Source organism: Micropterus salmoides, unplaced genomic scaffold, assembly GCF_014851395.1.
Source record: "Micropterus salmoides isolate LMB-PRFRI ecotype aquatic unplaced genomic scaffold, ASM1485139v1 Ms_hic_scaffold_20, whole genome shotgun sequence".
Lineage (NCBI taxonomy): Eukaryota > Metazoa > Chordata > Actinopteri > Centrarchiformes > Centrarchidae > Micropterus > Micropterus salmoides.
This window is the reverse complement of record NW_024041151.1, coordinates 16,975,777-16,999,278: the sequence shown is the minus strand read 5'-3', so window position 1 is coordinate 16,999,278 and position 23,502 is coordinate 16,975,777. Positions and strand designations below refer to the sequence as shown.

At 39.3% G+C, this 23,502-nt stretch overlaps 4 protein-coding genes across 15 annotated transcripts in view; 2 read left to right on the top strand and 2 right to left on the bottom strand.

The window, feature by feature from the left end:
- Positions 1-7,428, bottom strand: part of LOC119914573 (lysine-specific demethylase 2B) — a 29,699-nt gene extending 22,271 nt beyond the window's left edge. For 5 of the 6 annotated variants that reach the window (XR_005446792.1, XR_005446793.1, XM_038733957.1 and 2 more), the window contains exons 1-12: positions 7,229-7,273; positions 6,524-6,668; positions 6,320-6,398; positions 6,103-6,149; positions 5,132-5,310; positions 4,883-4,989; positions 3,265-3,358; positions 2,918-3,071; positions 2,634-2,749; positions 2,113-2,239; positions 1,014-1,420; positions 820-906 (exon numbers count right to left, since the gene is read on the bottom strand). Coding sequence is in view for 4 of the 6 variants with exons in the window: in XM_038733957.1 (XP_038589885.1) it covers positions 820-906; positions 1,014-1,420; positions 2,113-2,239; positions 2,634-2,749; positions 2,918-3,071; positions 3,265-3,358; positions 4,883-4,989; positions 5,132-5,310; positions 6,103-6,149; positions 6,320-6,398; positions 6,524-6,668; positions 7,229-7,273 (1,587 nt within the window). In the remaining 2 variants the exon portion in view is untranslated. Of the gene's footprint in view, positions 1-819; positions 907-1,013; positions 1,421-2,112; positions 2,240-2,633; positions 2,750-2,917; positions 3,072-3,264; positions 3,359-4,882; positions 4,990-5,131; positions 5,311-6,102; positions 6,150-6,319; positions 6,399-6,523; positions 6,669-7,228 lie in introns of all 6 variants that reach the window. The other variant, XM_038733956.1, reaches the window with a different exon arrangement.
- A 350-nt stretch (positions 7,429-7,778) lies between these two features.
- orai1b (ORAI calcium release-activated calcium modulator 1b) lies at positions 7,779-9,381 on the top strand. The gene is made up of 2 exons (XM_038733981.1): positions 7,779-8,165; positions 8,283-9,381. The coding sequence occupies exons 1-2, from the start codon at positions 8,052-8,054 to the stop codon at positions 8,838-8,840; spliced, it is 672 nt and encodes a 223-aa protein (XP_038589909.1). The 5' UTR covers positions 7,779-8,051; the 3' UTR covers positions 8,841-9,381.
- A 1,172-nt stretch (positions 9,382-10,553) lies between these two features.
- morn3 (MORN repeat containing 3) lies at positions 10,554-13,658 on the bottom strand. Of its 7 annotated transcripts, none has more exons than XM_038733975.1 (7): positions 13,418-13,658; positions 12,260-12,328; positions 11,687-11,843; positions 11,416-11,573; positions 11,165-11,324; positions 10,882-11,066; positions 10,554-10,725 (listed from the first exon to the last, which is right to left on the bottom strand). In XM_038733975.1, the coding sequence occupies exons 2-7, from the start codon at positions 12,278-12,280 to the stop codon at positions 10,660-10,662; spliced, it is 747 nt and encodes a 248-aa protein (XP_038589903.1). In that variant the 5' UTR covers positions 12,281-12,328; positions 13,418-13,658; the 3' UTR covers positions 10,554-10,659. The 7 variants fall into 7 exon arrangements, with proteins under 7 accessions (XP_038589903.1, XP_038589906.1, XP_038589902.1 ...); XM_038733978.1 differs by having other exon boundaries at positions 12,290-12,328; XM_038733974.1 differs by having other exon boundaries at positions 13,425-13,658.
- Positions 12,644-23,225, top strand: tmem120b (transmembrane protein 120B). The gene is made up of 12 exons (XM_038733966.1): positions 12,644-12,800; positions 16,002-16,120; positions 16,456-16,572; positions 16,693-16,752; positions 16,858-16,953; positions 17,045-17,134; positions 17,351-17,416; positions 17,552-17,613; positions 20,283-20,375; positions 20,786-20,850; positions 21,053-21,121; positions 21,490-23,225. The coding sequence occupies exons 1-12, from the start codon at positions 12,738-12,740 to the stop codon at positions 21,604-21,606; spliced, it is 1,017 nt and encodes a 338-aa protein (XP_038589894.1). The 5' UTR covers positions 12,644-12,737; the 3' UTR covers positions 21,607-23,225.
- The last annotated feature ends 277 nt before the right edge of the window (positions 23,226-23,502 follow it).

Here is a 23,502-nt window from a genome sequence, read left to right as displayed (position 1 = left end):
CAATTTGAGCCCCAAGTCAGCCTGACAAGCAGTGAAACAGTGAGGTGTGCAGCAGGTGTGGAAAATGTGTCATATAGTTTCTGTTCATAGTAAACAGTGTTAAATTTCACCTACAGCGTGAACAGAAAACAGTTCCGTTAAAATCTTGTTTTGTGACCCATAGTGCATACTACAACGTGTTAATGACAACAAAATACAGTTTATACGAGTATGTGTATGTAGGGAAGCAAAATAAATTAATAACAAACCACAAAAAAAGCCATTACTTGCTTGATTAGACAATACTACAGCCTGTTAAGTCAAAATTATGTAAATAACTAGTGCTCCTGGGAAGGAGTGTAATATGAGGGACTCAATTTGATGAGAGGAAACGAGGAGACTGAGAAAAAAGGTAAGAACAGCAAGAAGAGAAAAAGGCTTTGCCCTTGAAAGGTAAACAGGGGAATAATGTCAAGCATGGAAGTGTAAACAATTAAAGTGATGATCAAAAATGTAAAATACAGATCAATGAGAAATTGGGTCATGCTGGTGGCCTTTCAAATAAAAACTACCCTATTTTATAGTAAAGATAATAACCAAAGTAACACTACTCTGCTACTAATAATTTGGCTCTAAAAAGTTCTGAACCTAGTTTTATTAAAATGCCGTACTTTATTTATTAATTAATTACGATGATTGTTCTATTGTACTAGGTGATCTACTCAAAAGCAAGTGTGTATCAAGTGTCCATCAACTTAATTTGAAAGCCCCAAATACAGATAAAGAACTATGGAGCAAAAACAACAAGAAAGGCTCACACTGCAGCTGAAATAGTCTTACCTTTATAGTTCTCTTAGGCCAGTACACCACAGGGACTCCAGTGATCGCTAATTTGGGGTCATCATCAGCATGTTCTTTTAAGACAACCTACACAGGCACAGAGAACAAACAAAACATTTACGGAAAGTCTATCATGTCTATTGAACAGTATATATTGTGCAAACGTGTTCCTGTGTCACCTTTTTGTTTCTTACCTTCATGTCATCCAGCAGGGCTTGTGGGTTCTCTATTCCCCGCGGAACACATTTCTTATTTTCAGGGAGTGACTCCAGCTTCTCAACCAGCGTCCTGAGTCCACTCAGTTCAAACTCGGTCAAATGTGTCCATTTATTCTGAGACTCTGAGGCTGGAGAGTCAGATGGAGTTTGGGGGAAATCTAGGGAGGTGGAGCCGGGATTACAGCTGTCCTCAGAGTCAACAGATAAAACAGCTTTGAGGTGCTGGCCTCGCCGGTTGTCGGGAGAGCAGGGGCCATCATGGGCGACTTTCTCATATTTTTCACCCTGATCATCCCTGACCTGAGTCTCACACGAGTCCTCGTTCATGTCCTGGCTCCTTGAGTCAGAGGAGGGACTCTCTGTGTTTGCCTTTGTCTCATTGTCTGAAGGGACAAAATGAGGGAGAAACAGCTATATCAAATGACTTATGTCTGTCCACATTGTATTTCTCTTTGTATTGGAAGAGTGCCATCAGCTGAGGATATAATATATCTAGCAAGAACAAAGAATGATTGAGTATGGCACTGGAACAGCACGCATGATATGTTTGACAGCAAACACAGCAGGTAACACGTCATGCCACCTCGCGTACCTGTAGTTATTAGCAAAAAGATTTTTGTAATTACTTTATGAACACCTGGGGGGATATTCCTACATTTGTGGGTATGTTAGCTTAACAATTGTTAGACAGGCTTTGTTCTCGTGTTCTCCAGCAGAAACAACACCAAAGATGCATATTTCCTCATTTTACACAGACAAGACAACCTCACGGTCGGTACCCCACCCCTTCAAATCTTATCTTAATTACTTCCCAAGTGAAATAAAGCTATGTTCACAAATGGAATTAAGATTATCCTAGTCTTACAAATAAGTATGTGCATTTAATAACTTGCTGCAGAACCTTTTAGAATACAGCAGGACAGATGGAGAGCAGAAAGGTTATTCATTAATACATTTAATAAGAGATTTAATAACGAGAGAGAGCTAATGACAACTGCAGTACAAGGTTTTTAACAGTATCCAGGGACACACAAGAAGATATTACAAAACAGCTGCATTACTTAATATCACCCACCCATTACTGCAGGCTCTTTGCGGCTCTCCTGAGAAAAGTAGGACCGTTTGGTCAGGCAGTGCAGGTACCTTTCCAGGACGTACCAGCATATCTCACAGTAGAAGGGGAAACGAAACTTGGAATGAACCTGAAAACGGGGATGAAACTAGATCAGTGTAAGCTTTAAAAAAAACTGTTATTTACATGAACTCCGGTTATGAAGTTATTCCTGATTTCTTGAACAGCACCAAAAAGTCCAGTTTTCTTAATCAGACGGGAGTTAACACAGCTAGATTTCTGTAGGTTTACATACATACATACATACATACATACATACAACATTGTGTCACCCCCAAATATTTTGCCCTTTTACTCTATTCCCTTATTTCTCTTTTAATCTCAACCAATTCCTCCTCCACCACGTGTCTCATTCTCCTGTCTCTTGTAGTCAAGAGATCAATTCATCCCAGGTAGAGTTTACTGAATTGAAAGGTGCAGGTCAGAGTTCAGCCACACACTGGAGAGTGCAGCAAGACTCCTACCTTAGTCCTGTTCTCTATCTCATAGATGGTAAGCTGCATAGGAATGTTGAAACTGTGCAGAATGTTGCCTCCAAACACCAGTGTGTCTTCGGGAGTGTAGACAGCATGAATCCACCCTTAATTACAGAAAAAAGCACAAGAAATTTGTAAAGAGTAAATAAAGGGGATTCATGCAAACGCACATAGCTGAATATACTGCATAAAAGTCAGGTAACATTACTGTCCATTGAAGTGGCAGCTAATCTTTTCCTGCTGGCTACTTTAAAACAACCATGCCAACACACCAGATGGGATGAAGAAGGTGTATCCTTGCTTAAGCTCCACTCTCTGGCATCCATCAGCTCGGTCTCCCAGGAAGATATCACTCTGCTTGCCTGATAGGACCCAGTCCTCATAAAGAGCAAGGTTATGAGGGGTTGGAGGCACAAGCCAAAAAACCTGAAGAGAAGCGGATATTTTTTTATTTAGAGGTCATACTGTTCCGTCGTGGCCAGGTGAGGTGAAATATCAACTCTGAAACCGTTGCAGGTTTTTAGAAATATAACATTTTCTTAATTTCTCCCCCCAACGTTCAGAGAAAGGAATACTAATAAATGAATATCAGATATGTTGTAAGAGACTAAACACGTACTTTCTGTCCCTTGAACACGTGATACCAAACAGAGGTTCCTCCGAAATCAATGTGGAAGTCCGTGTAGCAGCCCTTCACACTCATCAAACAATACCTACAGCAGGAAGAGAGATAATAATATCGTTTTAAAAAAATCACATTGTAGAAGTAGAAGAAGTTGATAGTGAGGATGTACAAGTATAACAGACTGCTGACATACAGCACAAAGCACAGATCAACCAATTAGAAGGCAGCAGCGATCTCAGGTGTGTTTTGTTGAAAACAACAGCTACCAATAGAAAACACCACTAGTGATTACTCACAAGATCACTACAGAGTTAGAGTTCACATTGGGACATATCTCCTTAGGAAATGAATTGAGGAATGATAACCACTCCAAGGCATAAATGATTCAGTCATTTAACGAGATGGGAGCATCACTATTTATCTGATAAAAATCTAACTAACGAGGTGTATAGAGAAAATAAACACAATAGGAAATCTATGTCATTCATCAGAGGTGATGTGACAGATTTCTTTCAGCCCGTCTCGTTAGCCCATTTTTTTTCCTTTTCCCAGCTCAATGAGCTGTCAGTCAAACACACAGAACAGGTAGCTGCCCAGAACTTATGAAAAAAAATTTTTGACCACTAATAGGAAAGAGTTTTCTAATTTAAAACATCTTTAATATCATCACTTCTAAGGCTATCTACTTTATAGTCTGCTGAGCTATAAATGAGGGCAACAAATGGCTTTGACTACAGCAATGACAAAAACCAAGCATGTTACACACTTTGAGGTCAGATACTGTCATTTTGTTTGCATCATAGAAAATGATGAAAAGACAAACAATAATTTAGGTCTAAAACTAACTATTATTTTTCATTGTCAATTAATCTGAAGAACAATTTCCCAAAGCCCAAAATTGACATCTTCAATTTCTTCTTTGGTCCAACCAACAGCCCAAAACCCAAAGATATTCTGTTTTCAACCATATAAGACAAAGAAAAAGCAGCAAATCCTCTCACTTGAGAAGCTGTGACAACAGAATGTTGGTTATTTTTGCTTAAAAAATAATGACTGATTGATTGTCAAACTATTTGCAACTTAATTTACTTTCAGTAAAATTATCAATTATCTCTACCACCAACACTCACCTAACCATGATTCAAGCAAATATAATTAAAATTAATATTAATACAACTCAGGAGAGGGACAGAGGGGTAGAAATTGGGGATAGTGTGATGGGAAAAAATATGAGCAACTGAGGTTAAAAGGAAAGGCACTATTGGTTTTGCCTCTCAGCTACAGTATTGGTACAAATGCTGGCAGCTGATTGGCTGAGAGGTGTCAGTGCAGGTCCACTACAGCTGTTATAAAACCATCCTCCACTGTGGAAAACTCTGCTGCCTAGCAACAATATCAAGAGCAGGTACAGAAGATGGATAACAGTGTGAAGCGCTCTGCAGTGATGGAGTGATACGCGAGACATTCAGATGGGAGGAGAAATTGTATTTGCTGCCAAGGAAGCAGCAATTTTTTCCAGGTATTTCCTATATCTTGCTCTACATGCTTCATTTTCGCAACAGTTCAAAGGAGATTTTTGTGAAAACAGAAAGACAATCCAGTAAGGTCATACCTTTGCACTTTAGGGTACTTCATCTCTGAGATTACATTGGTGGCTTCTGTTTGGCTGTGTTTCAGATCAGGAGGCCACATGTTGTCCACCCAGTCAACTTGATCCACCTGTGAGGGTGACCAAAACTGCACTTTTAGACATCAGTCACAGCGTTGTTGGTCATACTTTCTTTGAATGTGGTACCAGATTTGTGACCTTTATGAATCCCTTCATAACCTCAAACAGAAAGGGGGCATGTGATATTATTACCACTGTGGGCCGCTTGATGAGGTTCTCCAGCTTAGTGTGGCTGAACTCTAAGCTGATGACATTGAAGAGTTTATCCCGCTCTTCCTCTGGTGTCTCATAATAACGGACAAACTGAGCCATGCTCATTTCAGAGCCCTTCTGAGTGCTCACGTCCATAACATCCACAGACCGTCGACTGCCTGCAGGCAACAACCAGGACACAAGTTTAAATTTATCTATGAGCACTTCCACTGTCTAACTTGTAATACAATCTGTCTGTAAGCTTGTCTAAAAATCAGCTTACACTTGAATGTTATTGTGTGATTTATAGTGTATTGTTGACATCTGACAGATTTTATTATGAAAGTAGCTCAGAGCTAATGCATGTAATTCATCATCTTCTGCACTAGAGGGAGCAACTACACCCCAGTCGTGTTCTGACTTTATTTATTTCATGCTGCACTTGATACAGTTGTATTTAAATTGGAAAACTGTCTGTTCATATGTTTTTTACATTGCAATTATGGATAAAACATACAGATAGAACATTATTAGTTTTAAAAGGAGTACACAAAATAGCCCACAATACTTCGTTGTCTGCTATGTGCAATATTTATTAAAGTATCTTGTTTTAACTTTTAAAACTTTTAAAATTTTATTCTGATGTGCAAAAAAAGAGGTTCTTTACAGTTTCTGACATAACTGAACAATTTAGCTGCTAGTACACATTTTTGAACTCACTATCCCAACCACACTACAGGATCTGGCATAGTTGGGGTAGTTTGAAAAGGTTTGATGGATGAGGCAGCTACAATCAGCGGAAATACTCCAGCCTCTCACAACTTTTTTATGGCAGAGATTTGTCATGACTATGACAAATTGTTTAGAACTACCCAAAAGCTGAAACTCACTGACCTCCCTCATTTCCACTCCACCAGCTCTTATTCTTTAAATTAGCTTAAGTGTATGTGCGTGTGTAGCATCATACTTACCAACCAGGCCTTTAATTTCACTGACTGTAAATTCTGGATCAGGCATTCTATCCAAATTTAAAGAGAGGGGTGGATGTCACTCAGTTGTCCTATTACATGTGTTGCCAAATGGTTAAACATAAATATATAACAAAAATTTTAAGTGGGTTCAGTCACCACCAAGAGCACTGTCAAAGATTATTCTTAAAGTGGTAAATTCACAGAAATGGCTTCTCACCTGATCCCTAGTCCATCTTTCTCTTTAAAAATGAGTGGGATCCTGAGAGCCTCCCTTTGCACATATTCATAAGAAAAGTCTGCAACACAGTGAGTGTGTGTTATGGACAACTGTCATTTATGGGGAAGACATGAATCTTGCAAATCTTACAAATGATAATATATACAATCAAAATTATATATGATGTTCTATGTGTTACTTTACCTTTACCCTCCATCAACTGGACATACTGTGCGCTGTAACTGCCACTGACAAGCTTTTCCTCCACACTGAAACCTCTTATGTTTGCAATTTCTTCCACATCAGACAAATCCTCGTTTTCGTCGTACATCATCCGGCAGATGGAGCGCTGCCATTGAAAACGACATGATTTACATCACAAAACTGCAACACGCGTGGAAAGGAAACTCTTTCTGTCATAACGACCCCCTCACTCACCATTAACATCCAGTAAGCCTGATGTAAAATGATGATGTAACATTAATTTTATTACTAACTTTTGAAACTGGATTGAGGGATCATATTCAGTTTTTGACAGTACGTCAGTAGCATCATATTATCTTAAATGGGACGTCAAGCACAATACCCATTAACGTTAAACACTTGTCCGGGGAAAAAGCAGCTTATGGTACGTTCTTCCATATCGATAAATGTAAACTGTTTGCAGGATTTCACTGATCTAACATGTTGGTTTCGCTTGTTTTAACTACTGTACGCTCGGTGAACTGTTACAAATACAATGCAAGTTATAAAACACTTCGTTTTTCCTCATAGCCTCTATACTGAACAGCTTAAGTGACTTGACGAATATCGCAACGTTTACAGTTGCAAGCGTTAGCTTAGCTAACTAATTAGCTCGCTGCCAATCTCGCCTCATAAGCTAACGTTAACACGGCCGATGGTACACACCAGCCTGCGTCCAGATTCAGCACACGTTTCCACGGCCTGGGCCATCGTCTCTTATGAATGTTTTCCAGGCATTCAGCTTCGGAATGGCATCTTCGTGCGTAGTGAAGTTAAAGAAACACTTAGCACGCGTTTCGGGTTCAAAACAAGGGAACCATGTTTTTGTGTGTTACGTCATCGCCAGGAACCAAAACATAGTTGGCCAACGTCACGGCGTGTTAGTTCACTGCTTTTCAACTGCCTCCACAAAGAAGACCATGAACCCCATCACACCAATCACTGTTTGTTTGTGGTCGAAAGGGGGGGAAATAAACATTACATTTTAAACACTATTATCGGATAATTCATCGAACCGTGTTAAATAAAATAAGGGTTAAAATAGCTTTTCTAATGTTATATCAAAAAGCACCTTTGAATCCACTTCATTCATTCTAATGGTAATAATACCAGTTTCTATACACTTGACGCTACGTGTCAGTCACGTGGACTGGCGTAACGCTGCGTTCAGCCGTTGAAGTAGGCAAAAACATGTTTTTCTTTGACACACTTATCATTAAATGTGGCAGTCACATTAGTCTTACTAAAGGCTGCTCGGTAACCTTAACTGAGCAAATGCAAACGAGTTTTAGCGGATGTTCCCCTCTGAGCGCGCTGACTTATGGGTAATGTAAAGTGCAGGCGGCATAACACGCCGAAAAAATAGCTTGTGTAGTTCCGTCAGCTGGCGAGGTTAAATGTGTTGTAAGTGTACGCTGTTAGCATGTCCATCGCTTGTTTCTGTCCGTTTAAGTAACAAGGTAGCTCGTCTACTCCTTTGATAACAGACATGAGTCTGAACGAGCATTCACTGCAAGCACTGTCCTGGAGGAAGCTGTACCTGAGTCGAGCTAAACTGAAGGCTTCCAGTCGGACATCCGCTCTGCTCTCTGGATTTGCAATGGTAACACTGTCTTCAAGCTACCTTCTTACTTCTTTTGTAGCTGAATCAGTCACGTTACTCGGTACTGACATGTGTCTAAAGTTGTTTCCTGTTCTCTTCCTGTTCCGTCTTTCACAGGTGGCTATGGTAGAAGTGCAGCTGGACAACAGCTATCCTTACCCACCTGCTCTCCTTATTGCCTTCAGTGCCTGCACCACTGTCCTTGTGGCTGTTCACCTGTTCGCTCTGATGGTCAGCACCTGCATTTTGCCCAACATAGAGGCTGTCAGCAACGTTCACAACCTCAACTCTGTGAATGAGTCGCCACATGAGCGAATGCACCGACACATTGAATTAGCGTGGGCTTTTTCTACAGTTATTGGGACTTTGCTCTTCCTGGCTGAGGTGGTTCTACTCTGCTGGGTCAAATTTCTGCCTATTAAGCCCAACAAATCCAGTAATAACACAATTTCAGCGGGCGTGGCGGCTGCTATTACCTCCACCTCTATCATGGTCCCCTTTGGTTTGGTCTTCATAGTCTTTGCTGTGCATTTCTACCGCTCCTTGGTCAGCCACAAGACTGACAGACAGTTTCAGGAGCTGGAGGAGCTATCTAATCTCACCAGGCTACAAAATGAGCTGGACAACAGAGGGGAATCATCCATCTTGCAGTCTCCTAGCTCACATTTCCCATAGACGTATGGTGGATATGCATCTATGGTGGAACTCTGATTCCTTGGGATCTCTCCAAGCCACATTATTGGCTTATAATTTTTTTTTTTTACAGGAATGAAGATATCTCACCTATTTGTTGTGAAATGTACTTTTGTGAACATAATTTTTATTTTTTAGAAAACAGGTTTGATCAACTGTGAACTCAAATCTCCCATAGTGCATGTAACTTGAAATTCTACTGTCTGCTGTGATAGTTGCTTGATTTATCTCTTACATTATGGCAGAGACATCTGAACGATAACTTGGAATCCTGTCTGTTGCCTGCTGCGTTAATTTAATCATTTATCAGTGAACAATGCCTTTGTTAATATATATTACTTTTTGTGTTTTGTAAACCACAGGTATTTTACCCTACTTATTCACCGTGCACATGATTTCTTTTTTAATGTTCACAATTTGCATTTGTAATGCCTGCTGTTTGTGTAGACTGACTCAACAGCTGCCAATTACTGTAGCACAGGCTGTGGTGTTAAAATAAACCTTTTTACCAAGTGGCAATCAGTTTCAGCGTTTCAAAAAACATTTGGATGTACTATTTGAAAACCTTTCGAAAGTTATGTTATGCAACTTACTTGAAATAATTGACACAGGTTAGTCACCTAGAAAATTTAGCAAATGCATTATTTGAAGCTAATGAGTAGAAGTAGTATTAATACATCTGTTTTCGCCAATCATCCTTATGCTGGATAACCAACTGAGACAATGCTGTCTGATGGTGTATTGTCCTCTTGATGCTTTTTAAAGAATTCTGACTAATTACACATACTGCATAATCACTTTTTGACCACTGTAGAGTACTTGTTAATATTAGACACTTATGTTCCCTCTGTGCTTCAATTTGTAAAGTCTGAGCACTTCACTTGTCTCATGTCCTGAATTAACATGTGTTGCTTTTCAATCTAAAGTGTTTATTCAAATTTAATTTAACTGGTGTTATATTGTCAACAATTTAGAGAAACTGATCCGAAACCGATCTTAGCAGTCTGTGTTTCAGGAGGTAAAAGTCCAGATGTGGTTGGAAATGCATTCAGAATGGAAACAATTAAGGTAGTGGGTTGTTGGTGGCTGTTGTATTTCCATCATAACTAGAAGTTGGGGTGGGGTGGTGATGGAAGGAGAGCCTCTTCTTTGAGGCTGGTTGTTGCAGCTAGAATTTTTCTGAATGATTAGCAAGCATCAGAGCTTTCTTATTGAATAAGATTGTACGCATATTGTTAGAATGCAGCATATAGAAAATAAAGTAAATCCTAATATTTGATCAGACCCCATAAAAAGAATAACCTGGATGTGTGATTTGGGTATTCTATGTATACTAGTACTGAATTTATCACATGAGCAGCTGTGATAGCCTTTGATTGTTTACATTTACAGCATCATGTAGGTCTAATGAAGTGAGTTTAGTTATTAGGCATATCATTATGTATTTTTCTACATGTATGCAGTTTGATGATCTTTTAGGAACCCTAGAATTGAACTGTAATATAATGTTATAGTCAGATATAGCAGCAAGCATTTTATTATCATCACAGTTAGTGTTTAAACACGTGTTGGTAGTAAACTGGATTAACATGTTAAATTATATCACTATTGTTTTCTACTCAAAAATGTTTTTCATTTGCTCCACAGACAAGAACAAATTATTTGGGTGTAAATATTTTGACAACACTGCACATGTTGAAGTCTTAATGCCATTTATTTATGCCATTTATTTTCTTTTTTTAATTCTTTGTGAGTGCGTGGTCAAGTCGACACAAGCTGTAGATCCTCTTGTTGTTGTTCTTCAACACTGATCACTGTAGGGTGACTGGGCTTCCCTTAAAACCAACTGCATATCCACCAGGTGTAGCTTGAAAATAAAAGATATGTTCATATTTTTATCTGTAATAATGCCTTTGAAAAAATGCTTTGTTATCCATTATTATTTGATTGTGTCAAATATGTGGTGACAGACAGTGTAGACTCAGATATGTGTCTGTAAAACTCCACTGTCAAAATGCTGTACCTGTGGAATTGGATACTTTGTTGGTGTAGGTGCGTCATCCCTCCCAAAATCAGACAGGGTCCCACATTTTGCTATTCCATCCACCCAAAAGCCTTCATAAAGCTGGCCTTTGCCAGTGTAGTAGAACTTTCCATTACCGTTCTTCTTGCCATCTCGCCAGTTGCCTTCATACCAATTTCCATTTGCTTGGGCAGTTGGAAAGTCATTTTTTTAAAATTAACCATCTTGACTACATAATCTTTTTAGATTTTTTATAAATGTACATAAAGCAAAGTGCTCTTACCAGATCGAATGATGCCCTGTCCATGATTCTTATCCTTCATCCACTCTCCCTCATAGATATCGCCGTTCTCATAGTACATCCTTCCCCAGCCACTCCGATGGTCCTCACTCCACTCCCCCTCATAAACTGCTGAGTTATTGTAGAGGTAGGTCCCATACCCCTAAAGAAATAGATAAGAATGCTAAATATATCAGAGAATTATAACAAAACGCGCTACTGTTTGCATTTACAACAGTATATCAGTTACATACATGCTTCTTTCCATTTTTCCATCCACCACTGTACTTCCTTGCATACTCCTTTGCCTCTGGGAGTAGCACACTGTAGGTACCATATCCATCACGTTTTCCAAATTTCCAGTCTCCATTATAAATAGCACCAGACTTCTTCCAAACCTGAGTTCCCTTCCCTTGAAAAAAATAATGAGCAAATATTTTAGCTAAAGTGTGTTACGCTTTCTTAACCAGGCATTCACAAATTGCTCAGCAGTTTAGTGGAAGCTCACACTAAATAGTGTCTCACCATGCTTTTTGTTGTCCTGCCACTCTCCAGTGTATTCATTACCATTGACAGAGATGACTGTGTGCCGCAGTCCACATTTCTGTGACTTTCTATCCAACAATCTTGAGGATGGCTGATTTTTTTTGGATTTCTTAATGTATGGCATGGCTGGGGGTCGCTTGATGAAAAACATTTGACATAAATAACATGTTACACCCATGAAGCTGTTCAGGTTAGCCTATTTTTCTCCTTATATTAATCTCATTGTAAAATGAACACAAAAAACACCTTATATAGTTCAAGGAATGTGTGCACACATGAGAAAAGTTTTACTAAACACATCACATAACCTATTCTTCATGCGTAAATGTCATTAGAATATATTTTAATTATTTTTAAAAAGTCTTGAAATACAAGAAATATGATTCATGCACATGAACCACATTTAGGTTACATTATGTTTAAATTATCAAGTTAGCTTACAAGGCCATAACGCTAGCTGACCTTAAGGTTAACGCTACTGTTAGTGTAATTTAATTTTAACTAAATTAGGATGTAAAACATTCATTCAAAGGAAAGTACTTGTAACGTTACCTTGGCGAGGTGTCCAAGCATATAACTTACTTAAAGTCAACACGCTTGTAAACTCAGGCCATGTAGCAACTGGATAAATTAAGAAAACATGTTAGACAGCTCGCTAGCAGCAAAACTTTTGTAGCTGGTGTCCGCAACAACATTCGTTGTATCCTAGCAACAGTTCAACAGTGTACTGTAGTTGGTAAAGTGCAAATAAATTAAAAGTTCATTTTAAATTAGAGTAAAAACTGTATTTGAAGACTCTGCTGATGCCCAAGTAGTTTTTATTTATTTGTTATATTATTATTTTTTTTTTTACTCGTGTCTTCTCTTTCAACCATGAGTCCTCCTGACAGACAGTGTTACGATGTGCGCATGCTCCTGGCAGCCCAGTTTTAAAAAGCGGCCTGAGTGGATAGCCACAGTGTGAGGAGAGACTCGGGGTGGATCCTGGTGAAGAACCGTCCTTTTCTCTATATCAGCTTACTGTACCACAATGTCCAAACCGAAGTTTCAGACGGAGTGGGAGGAAATCGACGGGGAATATCAACAATTACAGGTGACAGAAAACACAAAAAGGAGTTCATGATCTATAGTAGATTGGTGGCTTTAGCTTTAGATGGCACTGACAGCCGATACTCTAGTGGCTACGTTAGTTTGGATGGCTCCTTCCTATTCGTCATTCATTCTCAGCCCAGCCGTAGACGCAGCATTGAGCCAATAACGGCGCTCTTGGTAGCAATATGTGTGTGTGTGTGTGTGTGTGTGTGTGTGTAACATGAAGTATGTTTCACTGGACGTTTATCATCTTTGTCTTTACTCTTACATCCGTGTGTTGCACCCGCTAACGTTAGCAGCGGGATGCTTATCTTGCTGCTAGTGTGTTGCGGCTAATGAGCAGCTACAGTAACTTAACCTAGCTAACCACACGGTGTACTATTGTGCAACTGATTCATGTGAAATGGTTGTTGCCAAAGTTACTTATAGGTCTTAAAGGTAACCTCACTTGTTTGTCGCTGCTGCTTTGCCTATGTAAATGATTTCGCGAATGCATCATCATCAGTCATTAATGCATCGGTAACGTTAACTCACAGCGACGCTAGCTTACGTTCATTAGCTGGCTATATTATTATCATCTAAAAGTATAAGTCACGTTAGTCGATGATGAAAGCATACCGCTCACTTTGAGGTGTTAAATAGCATCATGTGGTGTTGTGGCACGACCATCCCCCAGTCCTCGTGCCAGTAGCAGACAACTCAGACCTGTGATGCCATCAAAATTTAAAATCTGGAGCTGCTCCGTGGGGAAAGATGAAGGTGACTGTCAAATGTTTGGGGATTTTCTTAAATGAAGCTTGCATGTGCTGCGGAATAACTAATGTCAAATATTGCAGCTGCACTGTCTCCCATTCACAGCTTGTCAGGTTCAAGGTCCTAAATCTGGAGTCTGTGGGTTTGAAGAGACTTGGTACACACTGTTTATTTACCTGTCCATTTAATCGGCCACATGCATGTCAACATTAGTGATATGAGAACACTGCCATGTGATGTACACATAGAGAGAAGACACAATAAGTAGTGTGATTAGCTGTGTGTTTGCTTTTCCCCTCTCAAAGGTCAGGACATCTTACTGCTTTTCAAAAGTTTGCTAATCTTAAAGCATGAATTGCACAAGGACACGACAAGACAAGCGGTACATCATGTATAGAGTTCATAGCCAATTAAAATTCAATAGGTACTATCCAAGATGTTGTACTTTGAGTACATTTAAACAGCACTCCCCAAAAGTGTAACAAGGTTACAGTAGCTGACAAAACACCTGTGATCAGGCCACTTCTTGAAACTTTTAATTGTGGAAGTCTTAACAAGGAATTACTTTAATTATTATTATTTATATTTTTTTGGTCTTGGGTCCTTGACAGTCCCACACTACATGATCCTGTAGATTCTAGATAAGTGAATACAAAATGTGAGAAGTAATGTGATGGTCTAACCTCAGGCTGCGGGAGTGGGGACGTGCCTCTGAAAGCTGTAGTCTGGTCTACCAGTATAAATGCATGTAAACTTGAACATATTTTACCACATAATACAGTGTCATGGGCTGTTTGTGTTTCACAGGGTGAGCTATAGACGGGTTTCTTGTATACAAACACTACAGGATGCGCGCGCTCATTGATCAAACGTCGTTATCACCACATATATTTATTGAATGTCAAGGAATGGTACTTCTAAGTGTATTGAAATATTAAAGACTCTAAACGTTCATAAAATATACTTCGAATCATTTAACACTATTGGTGGACCCCACAAAGAATATTATAGCGTTTAAAAGCAGTGTTTGGAGGTGCATGCAATTCTCGGCATAACACCTGTCAGAAGACTGTAGTCAACCACTGTAACGTAATCAACGTAGATTACGCATTGTTTGTAAATTCATGTTGACTTAATAATACACTGCCATTTCATAGATAGATCTGTTTATTTGTGTTTCATTTCGCATAACATGCGCGACCGCGCTGCAGGTTAGCGAAACCGGACGTAATGTTGTTTAAGTCAGCTGCTTACCAAAAAGCTAATGGAAGAAGGAGGGAGAGAAGCGTTCTTCCCACAGCTGTAAGTACTGTCATTAGGCCTAACTTTGCTGTGCCACACTCAGAGATGCAAAGAACACGCTGTGAGACCAGAAAAAATCTTTCAAACGCGAACTATTTTGTATTGAAGTATCTGCTAAGAAACATGAAACTTTGCCTGTAGAAAGAAACTCCGGCAGCTAACGTTACTGCCAGTGAAGCATCCACTCGGCAGGAGAGAGTGGCGTTGATCAACGTTTTGTAAAAGCACTGAATACATGTGCAAAACAGTAGGCCTAATGTGAGTTCAAAAGTCGAGACTCTTGTCTAGGTTTTTTTTTTGGTTTTTTTTTTATCTCAGTGGCGTTAAACGTTATAGGTTTCGTTAATATCATACTCATTGTTGTGGTTATGAATACGCGATTAGTTGGAGAGACTTGCTTTGTTTTTTGTATTTCATCCAGTGACGTTAAGAAATGTTATGTACGGTAAAAATCCTACGCATTGATTCTGTTATGAAGACGCGTTTAGTTTAAAATATAGGGAGGGACCTGCTTTGTTTTTTCTTTTTAAATGGCCTATTTTAGGCTATATGATACAGCTGCAGTGTTTTCAGTGCTCCTCAGGTTAATTATTGTTCCAGTAAAGTGGATTCATTTCTAAAATGCGCTTCTGAACAGGATTCCCGTCACTTTTAAGGATGTGGTGCGGTGGTTGAAAGTAAATGTAACGTAAGGAGTAACGTGACTATTTATTCTTAATACCCAGTAATAAGTAAAGTAATATTATTACTTTTTAAATTTCTGAGTAATTTGCCCAACACTGCAGCTAGATTTGCCATATAAACTGTCCCCTAGTTGCGCGCGCATCTCGGTGATGACGTCGCACAGAAACCCGACTATTACTCCGCTGAATTGTTCGCCCAGAGATATTCAGTGTTGTCCACACTTTTTTTAACTCTTTCAAAGAAGTATTTTCAGCTAGGCTCAGGGTTAATTTAATGGATTTCTGTTCAGTTCTGGAGGAGTTGTAATCGCCTCTCATCCATGCGTTGATTTTTATTTTCACACATTTGTATTTGCATTTCTGTTCATTTGCAGAAAGGCACACTTGTATGTCTTATTGGCAGCAGACTTTGCTACCCTTGCGCATGTTCCACCCTCACTTTGTGTGTTTGTTTTGACTGCTAGGAAACTCACAAAATATACAGACAAAAGCTTGAGGAGCTCACCAATCTTCAGGCAACCTGCAGCAGCGCGATCAGCAAACAGAGAAAATGCCTAAAAAGCCTAAGGCACAGTTTGACCAAGTAAGTACTCACTGATCAGGACAGAACACTTGGTTTCTTTGACAGATTATTTGCTTAAACTACATTCAGTTTTCTGGTGTATCATAGTCTAGCTCCCTTGCACTGGGTTGCACTCAAGGAAATGGTTGTGCAGAGGGAGGGGGATACAGTTTACTCAAAATGACTCTTTTTGGGAATGGCAGGCAGTAGAGGCAGAGTTAATGGTTAAATGATTGTTATCTCTATCACTCAGACACTTCAGAAAAGATTCTGTGTCAGAGTTTATGTAGAGCTAAGATAATACTCCTCCTCTTGTTTACTTTACCGCTCACTATCATTTTGTCTGTTCTTCACAGGTGTGCGCAAACGTGCGACAAGAAAGAACTGGAACTAATAGCAGACATCAAAACACAAATCAAAGATAGAGAAAATGTGTTCTTTGATATGGAAGCATATTTGCCAAAGAAAAACGGGTACGTACTTATTATTATTATTATGTTTTTGTTTGTTTGTTTTTTTTAATGTCGACAATTCACAGGACATTGTAGACAGTTGAGTTTTTTTGTGTGTGTGTGTGTGTTGTCTTTTTCCAGGCTGTACCTGAATTTGGTCCTGGGCAATGTAAGCGTAACGCTTCTCAGCAACCAGGCAAAGTATGTGAAGTATTCCGCCTCGAGGACATCCTGAAAAGACAGGCGTAGTCTCTGGGTGTTTGTGTGTCAGATCCTCATCTTGTTGTCTTCCATTTATTCGCATAGATTTGCCTACAAAGACGAGTACGAGAAGTTCAAGCTTTATATGACAATAATCCTGATGTTTGGAGCAATAACCTGCCTCTTCTTTCTCAACTGTCGGTAAGGTAACGGTTTTCCCCTCGATTGTTATTGTTGTCAACTTATTAAAATCTGAAGAGGGGGTCACTGTTTTATCTTCTGTTTTGTTTAGAGTCACTGATGAAATCTTCAACTTTTTGCTGGTGTGGTACTACTGCACCTTGACCATAAGGGAAAGCATCCTCATGAGCAATGGCTCCAGGTGTGTTGGCTCCTCAATCCAGAGGCACTGCAGTCAGTTAAACTATTTTATTTTTTTTTTTTTTTAAGTAAAATCACAAGAGCACTTGAGCAAGATCTGCTTGCCGAATTACTGTACTATACAGTACCTGTAACTTGTTTTAGTGCCCCCCACCCCTTCATCTCTATTCTTATGCCCCCCACCCCACCCCTTCATCTCTATTCTTATGTTTTGTAGGATCAAAGGTTGGTGGGTGTCTCACCATTATGTGTCCACCTTTCTGTCAGGTGTGATGCTTACCTGGTGAGTTTTTGTCCTTGATCGTTTCGGCAGTCCTATTTGAACTTTTGTACAACTAGTACAGGTTAGCGACTGTTAAGGCAATAAAGGCTACAGTTTTATCATTCAGTTTTTATTTAAACTTGTGCCTTTTTACAGGCCAGAGGGGCCCATGTATCAGAGGTTCAGAAGCCAGTTCCTCGCTTTCTCCATATATCAAAGTAAGAGTTGAATCCATTTACTGGACTTGGAACAAAATGTGTGTATTTGTTGCTTTATGTACAGTAAGGGGTTCATAACGATAACATATAATTTTTTTTTTTTTTTTTTAAAACATACCCAAACATAAGCTGGTTCCATTTTGCACCAACAGGTGGTTCATCATCAAAAAGCGGAAGTAACTTTTTCCCTTGGTGTGATGTACGGTAGTTAAAACTGGGAACATATAATACCCTTTTGTTGTGAGTTCCTTGTGGAAGAAAAAAATAAATAAATAATTGCATTTCACAGGTTTTTTGACGACTTTAGTCACCTGTAGCATAACATTTTGTGACAACTTATTTACTAGATCAGTGGTCGGCAATAGGCAGCCCTCAGGCTAAAGCTGGCCCACCAGCTATAATATCTGGCCCATAGCCAGATTAATTTAATAGCTGTAAATAAACAAACATTATAGCGGTTGGCTCTGAGACGGATCCTTCCTCTTAAGTGATTGTGCCTACAAAATAAAAGCACAAGAACATCTTTGCAACAGGACTTTGTCATGTTAATTTGAGGGCTTTTACATTAAAGTTCTGAAGGAAATTCAAAAGTCTCTGGCTTGCTTGACACACCTCTGAAAAAGCTGCTAGAAAATGTGAGATTGGATTCCCTTGAATGAAGAAAAAACAGGCATTTAGTCTGCCTAGACTGGGGAAATGAAAAGAAGTGTCCACAGGTTGGTGTGGACCAATCGGCGGGGGATGCACACACTCCTGCACATACTTAATTGTGAATGTGTAAACGATCTCTTCATAATCAATTTGATGAAAAGGGAGAAAGATAAAAAATTGCAGCATGTGGGAATTGAACACACAACCCTCTAAACACAAGTCATAAGCATTACTGACTGAGCCAAACAGGCACACAGGAAATGACTGATTTTTATAGATGATAAATTTACTATTTTCTGGCCCACCATCTAATGACTCAAAAAATTTGGCCTGATGCTAGACTTATTTGCCGACCCCTGTACTAGACTTACAGCACCTGACCAAGCGCCTCAACTGTGGGAGATAAAGGAGAATTTGTGTTGCATAATATGTATCTTTAGGGCCGGACGATATGGCCAAACAAAAATCAGATCATTCGATATCGGCAATTATCACGATACTTTTCAAATCATTATTTATTAAGTTTAAAGTGCTCCTGAGTGAAAGCTGAAGAAACCAGATTGTTAATTGTGGTTTTAAACTATTCTTTATGGTAAGAACATGACAAACAGTGGATCTGAGGCAGAACATTCAAAATGATTACGATAAAATCTTTTTTTTTCAACAAATATGCATGAGTAAAATAAAGTAAACCTTTTTCAGTCCCTCTTCCTCAGCAAAATAAAACATTAATATAAAAATGAGGTGCTAATTTGTTCGTGATTCAAATTAATTAAATCAGATCTTTACTGAACATTTGTTGTTGTTGAGGAAAAGTATATCGTGATAATTATCATTAGTGTTTTAAGCCCTAATGTATCTTTTGTATTCTGATACATACTGTATTTTCTCTTTAGACAAACATATACCTTTTAATGTAGGGCTGCAACTAATCATTATTTTCATTTCATTAACCGATGAATCTATCGGTTATTTTCTTGATTTTTATCAATAAATAGTTTGTCCTTAAAATGTCTTTACTTGTCTGGCCAACAGTCCAAACACCAAAGATGTTGAGTTTACAGTGATAAGAATCAAAGAAAAGCAACAAATTCTCACATCTGAGAAGCTGAAAACAACAGAAGTTGGTATTTTTGCTTGGAAAAAGGACTGAAACAATTAACCCATTCTCAAAATAGTTGCTTGATCAATATTCTGCTGGTCGACTAAATAACTGAACAATTTATCGAATCATTTCTACCTGAATGTTTTGTATGTTGCTCTTTACTAATAAAAAAACAACAACAACAACAAAAAAACATACACCACATGTGATGGTAGACCAAGGCCAGAGCAGGTCAAGGACAGGATCACCTGCAACACAGTGTGATTAAACACAGTGTAAACATGTCTTAAAGGAAGCAAACAACGGTGACTCAGCTTTCCTCACAGTAATAGCTGACACTAAGTGGACTCAATTTCAGTGGACTTAATTAGACATGAAGAGCTTGATAAATGAAGGTCTCACTAATTGAGGACATGCATCGTGTTTCTTAGCTCAAGTTGAATTTTAGCGTGAATCCTGCTTCTGTCGATCAAAGACGTTAGACTGCCGATGCTTCACCGCCTGCTGATATTAGTTGCATTTATAATAAAAAGGTTCTTCATGTGAAAAATGTCTTCTCACCAGAATAGAGAAGTGAAGTCATTTCACACATGGGTGGTTACAGTCAGTATATCACATGTAGACCGACGATGTGGCCAATAATGTGATGGGGCTCTCTGGTTGGGGTTTTGGCTGATAAGTCAAATGTTTAAACAAAAAAACTCGCCTAACAAATTCAGCTTAAACTGAGACAATTTTTTTTTTGAGGACAGAATTTCAGTGAGCAAAACTTCACATCAAAGCGTGTGTGTGATGCTAGTCCTCAGAAATCGTTTTCCTGTCCAGCACTGACACACAAATTACAACATCTGAACCTAGTTGATCTGGTTTTGGTGTTAACTATTGTGTAATCTGCGATCTGTATTTTCTCTAGGCTTTGTCCAGTTCCTCCAATATTACTACCAGAGCGGCTGCTTATACAGGCTGCGGGCTTTGGGAGAACGAAATCAGCTGGACCTCACAGTGGGTAAGTTGAAAGCTATTTTTGGTGGTAGTCATTTCAATCGTTTGAACTCATGAGCCATCTGCAACGCCATGTCTGGAAAAAATAGGGTAAAGGTTGAGAGATGGCAGTTGTTAACATCAATGAGCTGTCACACAGATGTAGGAGTAACTTGAGTACGGAGTCACTGAGCACGTGGGAGAAGTTTGCTTTCAAGTTTTCTGCCTTTCTTTTTTTCTTAAACCTAACCCAGTAGTTTTGGTGCCTAAACCTAACCCAGTAGTAAGGCTTTCTGGCAGAAATCCCTGAGAGAAAGCTTCTCCCATGTGTCCTCTCTGATGACTGATTGTTGTGCAGAGAGTCGACTGGGTAACAGTGTAGTATTCTGTGTCGTGTTGTCCTGAGGTCACTGTGACAATTTTGTGTCTCCGCAGAGGGATTTCAGTCCTGGATGTGGAGAGGCCTCACTTTCCTTTTGCCGTTCCTCTTTTTTGGCCATGTAAGTCAAAACCTCTACTTTTGTTTTAATATCAAACGACATGTGAGCTCGGGCAAACACATTTTCCACCAGCATTCATTGTTTTATCTGTACAAAAAGACATTTTTAAACAAGAGCACACAATTGCAGAAATATGCAGATCAAAGCGATATTTCCTTGTGCAGCCAGAGTGTGGAGGATAATACGTCCTCTTCCTTCACAGTTTTGGCAGCTGTACAACGCAATGACCCTGTTTCGCTTGGGAGGACGTGACGACTGTAAGGAGTGGCAGGTAAGGATCGCAGTGGCAGATCCATTGTCTCAACATGCCACTTGACGTTTAAGCAGAGTAAGAAATTGTCCGGTTAAAGGCATTTGTGGATCTTGACCGCTGTGTCCACACAAGCACATTTGAGGTCACAGTCAGAGTTGGCAACTGAAGCGAAGTCAAAAGAAGTTTGTCTGCATCAGACTCATGCAGCACACATGCTTAACTCAATTCCTTTTATTGAAATTACCTGTGATAAAGTATTGAAAAGAATTTTAATCCCCACCTACTTTAACATGTGTGAGCCCTTCAGTATTTCGAAACACAGCTACAGTAATAAAAATGCATGTCATGACTTGTCCCTTTTTTCTTTTCTTTTTTCCCCCTTTCAGGTATTTATGCTGGCTCTGACATTTCTCATCCTATTCCTTGGGAATTTCCTCACTACATTAAAAGTTGTCCACCAAAAAATTCAGACAAACCAGGGAAAGGTGCAAAAAAATGACTGAGACAAACAAACCGAAGACGCCTCCGATTCTTAACATACGGCCAGTAATTTTGAAGCAACACGTACAATCGCTTGATTGACTGACCACCAGTACAATCAGGGCCAGGGGAGGATGAAGCTGAGTGCCACTGTTTCTCTCAAGCTGTGGCGGCGGCGGCAGCAGCGTCCAGCCAAAGTATCTGGCCAACAAGCTTTTGCTTTCTAATGACTTGTCGTCGATGTCGCTGCAGAAGTCTGTCAAACACAAAGGGGCGGTCACCTGATAGACGAACAGTTTGTCGCTTTACCCTGTACATAAAGTGTGTGGAAAGAATGTGTTTTATTTGGGTGTTTGTCAGTGCATGAATCTTGTCAGAGAGCCTTTGTTTAAATATGCAACTAAAAAGAGGGACCGGTAGCACCAGTTAACAGGATATAGTTTGCCTTTTGAAGACCTAAAGTCTGTCGTGTGTGTATATACTTCATACTTCTGTGAAGTAGTAATGGTCAAACGGTCTGTGGCCTGGCACTGTGCTTCGGGCGGGGGGGGGGTTGTTTTTTTGGTTTTTTTGTGGGGGGATGACAAATGTAGGTCCACAACTTCAAAGAACACCTGACACTTTACTGCCCAAAATGACATGCAATTTCGGGGGGGTTATCAAACGCCTAAACTTGGTGAATATGAATACAGACCTAAAAACGTTTACTTATCTACTAAAACAAGGATTTCATTTCAACTCCTCCCCAGCAGGTACGTTTTTATGTTCTCTTTAACATAACGTTAGCAATTTGTATTGCATACATGGGTGTATCATGCTTCGCTAATGGTCTAAATCATGCTTCAAGCTTCTTAAACATTTTATCACAAAACCCTGATATGAGATGGTAAGATTAACACTTGAAGGAAAAATAACACCGTATTTGCTGCCCATCTTGTTATGTATTGTTGCAGAAGTGTGTTATATCAATGCTGCTATGGGCGCTGGTACTGTAAGACTAAGATACAGAATGTATCTAATGTATTTAATTTTGAATCAACATACTAAAAGTGTTTGTATGAATGAACTTATGGCCAAACCTGGAGCCTTTTCTGTAGTTCACTGTAGTGTAGTCTGGTTTGGTTTCATGTAGTGTAGTGTAGTCTGGTTTGGTTTCATGCTTGTTTGAAAGTATAACAAAGGGACTCCAAAGTTCAGATGGGTTCAGACGAACAGCTGTAGTTGGTGTCAGGCCCCTAATGCCTTATTCGCCCTTCAGCCTGTCGCAGCTCAGAAATCAAGACTGTAGCGATACATTTGTCTTGCCCCCCACCCCCCACCCCCACCCAAAGCAATCATGCTGAAGAGAATCGCAGTATTTATGTTTTAACTTTTATTAAGGGACAATTGAAGCATGTGTGAGTTACAGAACAAAATGTTACTTTTGATGCCAGAGCTGCCAGAACGCACAAAACAACTTGGTTTCCTCATTTGTCTGATGTTTAACGTTTTCATGGTTCATTTCAAAACTGGTGCCTGAGTATGGAACAGTAACAAGAGACAGTTGACAATTTCTCAATCTGTGATGTACATTGTTGTAAAAATGTAAATATATATATATATATATATATATATATATATATATATATAAAAAATTAAACAACTAATTCAAAACTCTGGCTGTTTCTGTACTTCTGTGAAGTATTAGTTTCAGTTTTACCTTCAGTTTACAGTGTGGTAAAGTTGGCCAAATTGCCAAAAATGTGGCACCAGTGCACAAATTCAGTTTTTCCAGCACTAGTGGGCGCTATTGGTAAAGATAAGAGATGTTCTTCAAGTTAAGACTGCTCCCAAAGAAATTCTAGTTCAGTGTTTTGTTTTACTGGAAATGAACTAACCGTGTTGGGTGTTGATGAAGATTGTTTGGGGTTTCTTTTCTT